Below are 10,848 nucleotides of genomic sequence, written 5' to 3'. Positions count from 1 at the left end.
AAAATTGTAGAATAGATAAAAATGAATATCTGATCAGTTTAATGAATACAGAATCTATTGCAAACTAAAGTCTACATCGTTGATGCATGCAGCTAACAATCCCGCCCAGTGCTTATTATATGTTTGGTTTGATTTGCAGGTTACAAGTGTGAGTGTACAGTTTGTATTCTAACAATTTTAAAGCTGTATTTTCTTTTCTTCTTAACAATCAGAGTATGCCATGAAAATATCTTCAAGAAAAACATGAATTTTTGAACTAGGAGTTGGTTCATTTTAAGTAATCAGTTGAATTTATGGTAGTGCTAGAAATTTGGGGTCTGCGAAATGGCGAAATGGGAAACTATGTGCTCCACGTATGGACATAATTTGCTTACACAATCATACATTTCCCCCTTCTTCCCTGTCCCTAAAAGATTTGGGGTCTCTTTGTTCAAAATTCTTGCAAATTGCAACAACTTTCGACCAAACCGTAGTGCTAGAGCTCCAAATCCTCTTAACAAAATCTCTATTATTGTACAGGTATTTCAAAACAAAAATGGCAAGACAAGTTGCTGTGATACCCCCAGTGATTGCAAACAGTGCTTTAAAACTTGCCAGTGAAATTCTGGTCAAGCCACTCGTGCCATCTAGATCATTGTTATATGCTGGGCTTTTCATATTCCATTGACCCTCAATTTCAAATATCCTGCCACTGTCCATCAGCTCAATCAATGTACGAGAGACGTCAGCGACTAAAGGTGAGCCTTTTGGGAAAGCACAAGCGAATCCATCGGTCGGATAGGTTGGGCCAACTGTTGCGTACTTATCACCGTACTTTGATAAGAAAAGATTGGTATAAGGTCGAACAGAGAACAAGGCTGCTATGCCACCATTTTCGCTTCCTCTAGACAAGGCTTCCTGACAAAGCTCTGGACTCTTGTAAGTTCTTATCTTGGACTTGTTGAATCCCAAATGTTGCAAGTACTCAACAAGGAAGGAACCATTGTGACATCCCACATACACTTGAGCACGAATTAGTTCATTCGCATCAATAACAGGTGGTGACAGCCTTTGAACAGTTAATCTTGCTGAAAGGCTTGCCGTATAAGTTGAATTCAATATCAGCACCACAAACATCCATACCACCACAACCAACCGAGCTAAATTCGTCACAATTCTTTCACTATGCGCGAATACTAGAGACATGAAAGGAAAATAGAAGATCATGCCAGCATGTTGAGCAACGGGACCTCTATAAGCATGGTTAAACCTATGCTCAAGAATCCATAGTACCACACCGGTTAAAATGAATAGTGCTATAGCAGTTAACCAAAGTTCTTTACTTAGGGGCTTCAAGAAAATCCATTGGTTATTGGGGTCATCTTGTTTGATTGGAACTGTAATGGTTACTCCTCCGGCATCATATGGCATAGTGAAGTCCACATACTGTGATCGTTTGGACGTGATCGTGATGTCCCCAACAGTTGCATCAAAGTTCTGATAAAAGATATATTATCATCAGAAACACTGTTATAAATCGAGTTTTCAAAAAAAAAAAATTGACTATTAAATTTTTGAGTTGTATACCCCAAGATAAACTTGACGTGTAAGTTCATCGTAGGTTCCTGCACTAGAACCATCTGAATTTTCGAATGGGATATAGTCATATGACACAGCGTACGGCAATGCTTTCATGACAGCCTCAAATATGTCTATATAGCATCCACTAACTGTCACAACATTTGTCCCATTGTCCCTTTTCACTTCAACAAATTCCTTGAAACCAGGTTCTACTGGCACTCCAACCTTAAGCTTCCTACCACTGACTGGAACCTCCCATCCCCTTGGTACAACAATGGAGTCTCCAGGAAATATAATTCTTCTGAGTGTTTTATTCGAAGAACTAGTATCGTTTAGGTTTCTTCCGCTCCATATACCGAGAGAATGTGTCCATATACCTACCTCCTTCTCCCCCTTTCCAACTACATTCAATATTTGAAAAGCTGATGGCTGTAGTTGTCCTTCAACAAGATGGAAGTTACCGCCAAGGCCTTGAAATGTAACCCCCAACATGGCTTCAAGAATTTTTGGACCTGTCCTTGATATTTCAGTAGAGAACAAGTTTGTGGAATTAATAAAACTAGTGTTAATCTGAAAAGAAGCTGGCTCCTTATATCCGACTCTTTCAGCGGCCATAGCCAATGCCCACAAAGTATCATATGCCCACAGACCATAAAGGCTCATTTCAGCTTGTGAAGCATCAGGATTATCTGCAAGGAACTTTAGTTTCCACCTTTTAGCCAATGTATCGAGTTTTCTTGATATCGGAATCAAACGCTTCACTCCAAGAACACCTTGCATAGAATCAACGACATGTGAATCTAGCGAGTTAAATAAGTCCATCAGCCCACTTGTTATGATCCATGCATAGCCTTCGCTCATCATTCCTGCTTCTTCTGCTTTCAGAAATAGTTTGGAAGCTAGAGAACTTGAAACATGCACCACAAACACCCTTGTTTGCATAGTTTTCATCTTATATAACTCTTGCAACAGAAAATTATCAGTTGCTGCGAGAGGAATGACACTTTTGTACGAAACTCGAGTATTGATATCTTGAAATGCGTTAGACAGATAAGGGACTATCCCATTACCGTAATCTGAATCTTCGTATATCAGAACAACTTGATTCCAATGAAAGTATCCAACTATGGCAGCAATTGCACCTACTTGAGCTGCATCAGTCAGGGCAGTTTGAACAAAGTACCGAGATGTAGAATGAAGAGAAGGACTTGTGGCTGAAAAACAAATGATTGGAACATTTGCTCTGTCCCCAAGTCCAATCACAAAGCTTGCCTGTGAAGATTTTTGAGGACCGATTATTGCATCAACCTTTACATCCTTCAATAAATCTAGAGCTGAGTCCATGCAAGAAAGTATAATAAATCATGAATAAATAAAATAAGTAACTGAATATATAAAGTCAGCATGGATGTGTGGGGGGAAGATGTATATACCGTTAGCTGCTGCATCAATGACTTGTCCCTTTGAGTCCCTTAGATGTAGCTCAAGTCTTGTAGTGTAATTGGTGTTAGCTGAATAGAAATCGGAGACTGCCAAAGATAAGCTGGTCAGGCCTATACGCCCAACCAAAGAATCAAAATCAAGAAGCACACCAACTCCAAATGTTCTATTGACAACTCCCGTTTGTGCACTGCACAAGTAGCCAGATAAAGCAATAAGTGAGACGAATAAAATCGAAAACGGCATTTTCTTTTCGAGGAACGTACTGATACATGAACTCTTCTTGGCTGTGTATATAAGCAGGCCGTGGCCCGAATTCATTCAACTGAGCCAAACATCTTAATTACAAGATCAGAAGTATCTTGAATTGGTAAAAGTCCACTCTGTTTTTTTTTTAAAAAAGAAAAAGAAAAAAAAGGTAGTATAAGTCCAATCTTTTAATTTACAGTTTCACTGCTACGTTATCAATGAAGTCATAATAGATCTTGCAGTGTTCGATGAACGATCAATATTATATATAACTTAATTGGACGTGTGATGCTTGTGAGTTAATAAACACAAGTGGGTATGGAAGGAGCATTTTCTAATGCATCGGATGATGATATCTAAGATCCAAGCTTAATTCTTGAGTTGACGAGACTGACTTGCAGATTATGTTATTTAATGGAATAGTAAAATAGCATCGTCAAATCTGGAATAAGATATGTTTAAGTGATATTAGTTGTTATATATTTGTCCTTTGCTAAATTTGGTCCGATTGTTGAAGATTTCTTGTGTAGTCATATGGAGGAAAAATAATATCACAAAATGGATATAGATGAAATCAACAAAGTAATTAGAGTTAATTAATTTGTAATTCATAGTCAACTAACTAAGCAAATAGTTGAACTACCTCGAATTCTTGCGAAATGTTGAAATTGATCAGCTAGAACACAAATAAAAAGATTACTTTCAAGGTTGTCTTTTCGTTCTCCTCTCGTTTTTTAAGCATGTTTACATCTACTATTAAGAATATGTTCTCAACACGTAAGATCATATATTTTATATTCAATTAATTATATAATTGTATGAAAGAATTAAAGGAACGTGTGTTGTGATATCCGTGACCAAATTCACGATATAATAATGAAAAATATATTTATAAATTTATTGTACCTACTAGCTAGTGAAATAAAAATTAAGATTTCTAATTTCAATTTTTGGCTAAATCTCAGTTCTCATATTATACATATATTAAGGCTTTTAAAATAAATTTTACATGTAAAGAAAACTTTTTATATTTATTGACTAGTATTATTTTCAAAATAATTATTTATCTTAATTGTCATATTAATGTGGAGTTATTAGTGTTTAAAATTTGTAACCGGTTTTGTAAATTTATGTTCATTATTATATTAAATTCTTATTTTTAATTGAAAGCTTTTATGTTAGTCTTGGGTATAAATTCGTGCACAAAAATAAAGTAGAAACCTCATGCTTCTATTCTATAGATTTACTTTTTTTTTTATTTACAGGAAAATACATTAACTTGTGGGAATATATATATATATATATATATATATATATATATATATATTAGCTGATATATATTAACATGTCTTTATTATTTTTTAACAAATTATTAATATATATAGTTAAATTCACATTTATTAGAATTATTAGTTAGTCTTCAAGTCATAATTTATTTATATCCTAAATAGTCATTAAACATTCCTAACTTTCCTCTACTCACTAACTTATTATTATTATTTAATTTTGTTTTCTGTATAAAATCCCAAAACCACTTTCATTTTTGAAACAATTTAGAGAATTTTTGGGACAATTTAGAGAATTTTTGGGAAAGCCTTCTACATATTGTTGGTCACCACCTTGATTATTCAAGGATGTCCTAACTCACTTTTTTCTAAGTGTCCTGGCCACATCGCCACCTTATTTCTCTAAACTGAAAGTTTTTCTTATTTTTCAGCATCTATTTAATTTCTTCGTAGGCAATGAGTTTGTGTTATCGTAAATTTTATGATAGATCGAACTTCCAATGTAAGTATTTTCTAAAACTAGTAGTTGAGAACAATCAAGATTAAAACCAGAGAAGGGTTTTTGGCCACCGGAAATACTCTTCTGTCTAGAAGAGATGCTGGATATTTTTTATTTTGTGGAAGTTAAGGATTCTTGAGGTATATAATTCTTAAGCTATGCCATGAGGTTGATGATAGATGATGATCCACAATAGTTTTCCACTATATGAATTTGAGATCGATGTATGTGGGCTTTACATTTTAAAATTATATGTATGCTTCAAAAATTCGACCGTTCATGATATATTTTGAAATCTTGTTATGTAATTTTATTCTTGATGCAATCTGGTTAAAAGTATGTTTTAAGGGCACTGTTATGATTTGAATTATGAGTGGAAAGGAAATTTCTGAACAATGATATGTTAAGGCCCTAATGCGATGAGTAATAATAACTGACCAATGACATCACCTCTTAGAGGGATTACATATAGGGGATTGATCAGTTAGCCATGAATAAGGAGATGATTTTCAGTGCCTTGTCAAGTCAAGTTAAGTCATGTCAAATCATGTTATGATGAGTCAAGTTTTGTTATGATGTTTATGATATTCTATGATAAGACATGCTATGATTTAAATATATTTTGAAAGATGTCATGTTTGAATCCAAGTATGAATTTTTGTCAAATATATATGTATATATTTTAATCTATGATCGATCGGCCCCCATTTTCTGAGCGACATCCAGATCACTCACCCCCTTACTTCCCTCCCCAGATGAAAATAAAGAAGAACTTGAAGAGGAAGATCATAGCTAAGGTTGGATTGATGAAAAATTAGAAATTTAGAAGTGCTGCTATTATTTGAGTTTCTTTGTCTCTATGATCATAAGTTTTAGCTTTCGCTGATTTATTTGGTATATGATTTTCTTTATGGGATGTAAGAACAAATTTCGTCATGAAATAATATACTAGTTTTGGTTAAAGTCTGTCTATGAGTTTTGTTGTTTTTGAATTTTATTTGAAAGCAATACCGATGTCGACCAACCTTGATTTCGGGGCGTGACATGTGTTCCACAAAATTCTTTCCTATATGAGATTAAACTCTTATTAAGTGTTTGCCTTTCTAAGACTTATTTAAACATATTAGATATATGTCATCTTAAGTAATTGATTCCTAATGAACTCTTGTTTTCATATTTTGTAGAAATTTAATCGATGAAGGTTTTCCTAGGTCATCAAGACTCTATATATGTGAAGGAAACTGCTACCTACACACACATTGAAAACATACGCTTACTGCAGGATTTATAGAGCTTGAAGATCAAAGAAATCTTGAAGTAAATTCCGCCGATCTCTGCTGGTTTATCCTGTTTCGTGGTGTGTTGGAAACACTTGAAGATCACACAAGTGATATGTTGTTCGAAATTGGTTTCTTGTTGATTATCAAGTTTCGGCACGCGTGATTAACATTTAACACCCTTATTGGTTTTTTTGTTTTGGTTTTTATTTTTTTTATGGTGTTATCTATTTTCTCACTTTGTTGAGAAAAATAGCTTTTCATAGACAATCACTAGTATTATTTTTTGTAAACTGAATATTTTTCTAGTGGTTATTTTTCTTTGAGGCACCGCACAAGTACTGGTTACTTATGCATAATTATCTCTGAATTATTTATTGTTTAAGTTTATTTATTCTGCTGCATGTTGTCTTGAAGTATTGACAACACTGAGAGACAACACTTACTCGAAAATTTACAGTTACTAATTCCTGTTGAGACGTCAAATCCTTTCAAGTGGTATCAGAGCCAAAATTTGAAGATACTAAGTGAGATTTTGGTTTTTGTGTTTGACGAGAATTTATCATGGAAATATCATATACCATAACCGAACACCGACCACTGACCTTGGATGTATCCAACTATGCAATCTGGAAAGTCAAGATGCGATTTTTCATCAAATTCATTGATGAAAAAGTGTGGCAACATATTTTAAATGGCTGGAGTCCACCAAGGAGAACTGATGACAAAGAGATTTTACCATCAAACCGGAAACAGAATGGAATACAGATGAAATACAATCCTCAAGCCAAAATGCCGAAGCCTTAAATGATATATTTTCATCTGTTGATTCTAACATGTTTGCACTGATTACTAATTTTATTTGTGCTAAACAGGTTTGGAAAAAACTTCGAAATCACTTTGAAGGATCTAAAAGCATGTGAAGAAGTAAAAGAAGGATACTCACCTCTAAGTTCGAAAACTTGAGGATGGATGATAATGAGACAATTGATGAATATGAACGCCGCTTAAGAGAGATTGAGAATGAGGCGATCACTCTTGGAGAAGCTATAACGAATGAATGCCTTGTGATCAAGGTCATTCGGTCTCTTCTCGAGATATTTCACATGAAAATTTGTGTCATTGATGAATCAAAGAATACATCTACACTTGGAGTGGATGAGCTGATGAGCTCCCTGTAGGCATATAAGTTGGAGATGAACATGCAGAAAAAGGAAAAAAGTAAGACTATTGCCCTTCAAGTTTCAAATTACTCATAAAAATACTTTGTTGAATTTTCGCAGGAGGTCAATGAATCTAATTTAGGAGATGAATCCATTGCATTTATTACAAAAAACTTCGGTGATTACTTGAAAAGGATGAGGGACACAAAGAAATCTGGACAAAAATCTAAAGTCCCAGTCACTCCTACTCCTGAAAAGCCTTTTAGAATTGGTGGACCAGAACAACAAATCCACCAGCTAAAGGTCAATCTCGACCAAAAATTGAAGGAAGAATCCAGTCCATAGCCAAGAGAATTGACTCTGTGCAGTGTCGTGATTAGAGCTGTCAGACGGGCCAACCCATGGCGGGTCGGGCCAACCTACCAAAAACCCACCTTTTGGCAGGTCGAGGGCGGGCCGGCCCACCATCCCAGCGGGCTGTAAATCTTCAACCCAACCCAATCCAAATCAAGGTGGGTTGCGGATTAGGCAGGCGGACCCGCGGGTTGCGGGTCGGCCCGCTACAAATAAAAATATATAAAAGTCATTATAATTAATTATAAATTTCATTTCATAAATAAATATTAATAGAAACATATTAATAAAAATTTTAATTATTGATTCCATACGTGTAATATAAAGTAATTAATACAAAAAAAATTCACAACTTTCATTAAAAAATACATATACCACAATAAAAATAAAAATAAAATAATAATTCTCCAGGACTGCGGTGGGCCGTCCCGCGCGGGTCGCGGGCCTAGGTGGGTTAGCCCACCTTTAATTGTGTGGCGGGCGGGCTGACCCAGCGGGCCTAACCCAAATTGATGCTTCTAGTCATGAGTGCCAAGGATATGACCACTATGCAAATGAATGCACCAACAGACTTCGCAGAGATATGAAAATTTCATTGAGTGATGATGAGTCTGAAGAAGATCATGAACCAGGCGAAGAAGAAAATCACACTACCTTGACTGTCTTGATGCAAAAGAAAACAAGTGTTGCCACATGTGTTATAACACTTGGCGACAACACTTATCAAAAATCAATATGCATGAATGCTTGAGTAGCTGAAGAATCGAGCAATCAGGAAGCTGATGAGGATGAATTTTCTCTGGAAAATGTTCAAAAGACGTATGAAGAGTTGTATGTCGATTGGGTGATGAGGAACAAGTTGAATACTACTCTATCAAAGGAAAATAGTAAACTAAAAGCAGTTGTTTCCAAAATTGAAGTTATTCTAAGTAGGAAGAACTTGGAATTGTACATACTCAAATATATTCTTGGCAAGAAAACCGCTACTATTACCAAGTTTAATTCAAATAAAGCCAAACTGGAATCAATAATGATTATGGGGAAAGATGACAAAGCTGGTCTAGGCTTTGAAAATATCAAGTTTGAAGTAGGGGAGTAATCGAAACAAACTATCTTCATAAAGAAAAACAGTCATTCTACAAATATTCCAAATGTGACTCCTAAGGCAAATCTTGCTCCACCAAAATCTCAAGTCCATGTTCCGAGGACAAAGAAAAGGAAACGCCGCTTTGTATTCCATTACTGCCACAAACAAGGTCACATCAAGCCTTATTGTTTTAAACTCGGGTATGATTACATGTAGTGGAGTACCAATCAGGTGTTATCACCAGTGTTTCCCAACACCTACCGTAACTCTCACTTCCAAGAGGAAACACACTGTGAAAAAGGTTTGGGTACCAAAAGCTATATCCAACTATAATGTTGTTTATAACTCCTTGAAAACTAAAGTTGCAGGTAATTGGTATACTTCGACAGAGAAAGTTCACGCCACATGACAAGATCAAAGAAGTACCTCACGGATTATATTGAACAAGAAAAGGTAAAAGTGACGTATTGAGGTGGAGCTAAAGGAAAATTATTGGAAAAGGCAAACTTAATGTGGAAGGAGTTCCTATTAAGCTCCACAATGCCCTAAATGTCGAGGGATTAAATGAAAACCTGATTAGAATTAGTAAATTATGCGATGATGTTCATTACGTCAAGTTTGATAAGAGTATGTGTGAAGTGTTTGATCATAATAACTCATATGTTTTAACAAGTACTAGATTAGCAGACAACTGCTATCAACTTTAAGAAGAAATTGCATGCAAACACATAAAAGTAGATGATATGGAATTTTGGCATCAAAAGTTAGGTCATGCTAACTTTAAAACACTGAAGAAATTGAGTAAGTTTGATGTTGATCGAGGCATGTCAAATCTAATTTCTGTGGTTCCATACATTTGTGGAGCATGTCAAAATGATAAGCAAACTCGAGTGTCATACCCAATGTTGCAACACTTTGGGACAACATGCTGCCTTGAACTTTTGCACATGGATTTAGTGGGCCCTATGGAGGTTGAAAGTTGTGGAGGTAATAAGTACTCCTTTGTATGTATTGATGACTTCTCAAGGTTCGCATGAGTAAGTTTCTTAAGAGAAAAGTCTGATACATTCTATACTTTTAAAATTTTGGTAACAAGGATTACTAACTTGCATAATTTGAAGGTTTCCAGAATAAGAACCAACCATGGTAAGGAATTTTAAAACTCCTTGTTTGATCAGTTTTGTGAAAAAAAAGGTATCACATGAGTACTCTATCCCTAAGACACCCCAACAGAAGGTATTGATGAATGCAAAGACAGCCCTGCAAGTAATGGCTAGAGTGATGCTAAGCTCGTCAAATATTTCAAAATGATTTTGGACTGAGGCCTTGAACACAGCATGCCATATTTCAAACCGAGTCTATTTGAGGAAGGGTTCTACTATGACATCCTATGATATTCTCATGGGAAAGAGGCCAAAACTCAAGTATTTTCATATCTTTGGGTGAATATGCTATGTTTTGAATGACAGGGTGCACCTGACTAAGTTTGATTCCAAGAGTGATAAGTGTTTATTTCTTGGATATGCATCAAATAGTCGTTCATATCGGATGTTTAATTTAAGTACTAGGACGATTATCGAATCTATTAATGTTGTATTTGATGATTTTACAGATCTAAAAGGAAAAACAACTGAAGATAACATTGATGATACACCTCAAGAGGACTCAAGTGTTGTCCCATCCAGCACAACACCTATCCCAACACCTAGTCCAACACGTCCTCTAACCTCAACTGAACAAGATAGTGAACAGAATTCTGATGCATGCCCGAAGAAAATAAAAGATCAACTATCGAAAGATGTTGGTTTTGTATGCATGAGTTCCGCATACTCTCAGGTCAGATACTCTAGTTTTATTTCCTACATTGAACCAAAAAATGTAACTGAAGATCTAAAAGATGAATTTTGGGTCACTGCAATGCTTGAAGATCTTG

General features: G+C 35.4%; 1 protein-coding gene across 1 annotated transcript; it reads right to left on the bottom strand.

The window, feature by feature from the left end:
• Nucleotides 1-370: 370 nt before the first annotated feature.
• Nucleotides 371-3,000, bottom strand: LOC140884840 (glutamate receptor 2.8-like). The gene is made up of 3 exons (XM_073291715.1): nt 2,994-3,000; nt 1,567-2,888; nt 371-1,476 (listed from the first exon to the last, which is right to left on the bottom strand). The coding sequence occupies exons 2-3, from the start codon at nt 2,509-2,511 to the stop codon at nt 379-381; spliced, it is 2,043 nt and encodes a 680-aa protein (XP_073147816.1). The 5' UTR covers nt 2,512-2,888; nt 2,994-3,000; the 3' UTR covers nt 371-378.
• Between the last annotated feature and the right edge of the window lie 7,848 nt (nt 3,001-10,848).

The sequence above is a fragment of the Henckelia pumila genome, chromosome 2, assembly GCF_033568475.1.
Source record: "Henckelia pumila isolate YLH828 chromosome 2, ASM3356847v2, whole genome shotgun sequence".
Taxonomy (NCBI): Eukaryota; Viridiplantae; Streptophyta; class Magnoliopsida; order Lamiales; family Gesneriaceae; genus Henckelia; species Henckelia pumila.
The sequence above is the reverse complement of the archived record's forward strand: the minus strand, read 5'-3'. Positions and strand labels throughout refer to the sequence as shown.

Bases quoted from the DNA above. Each gene is read 5' to 3' on its own strand.
- LOC140884840 (XM_073291715.1), bottom strand. From the start codon at position 2,511: ATGAAAACTATGCAAACAAGGGTGTTTGTGGTGCATGTTTCAAGTTCT. The intron at 1,477-1,566 runs GTATACAACTCA...ATCTTTTATCAG, and splicing joins CACGTCAAGTTTATCTTGGG to AACTTTGATGCAACTGTTGG.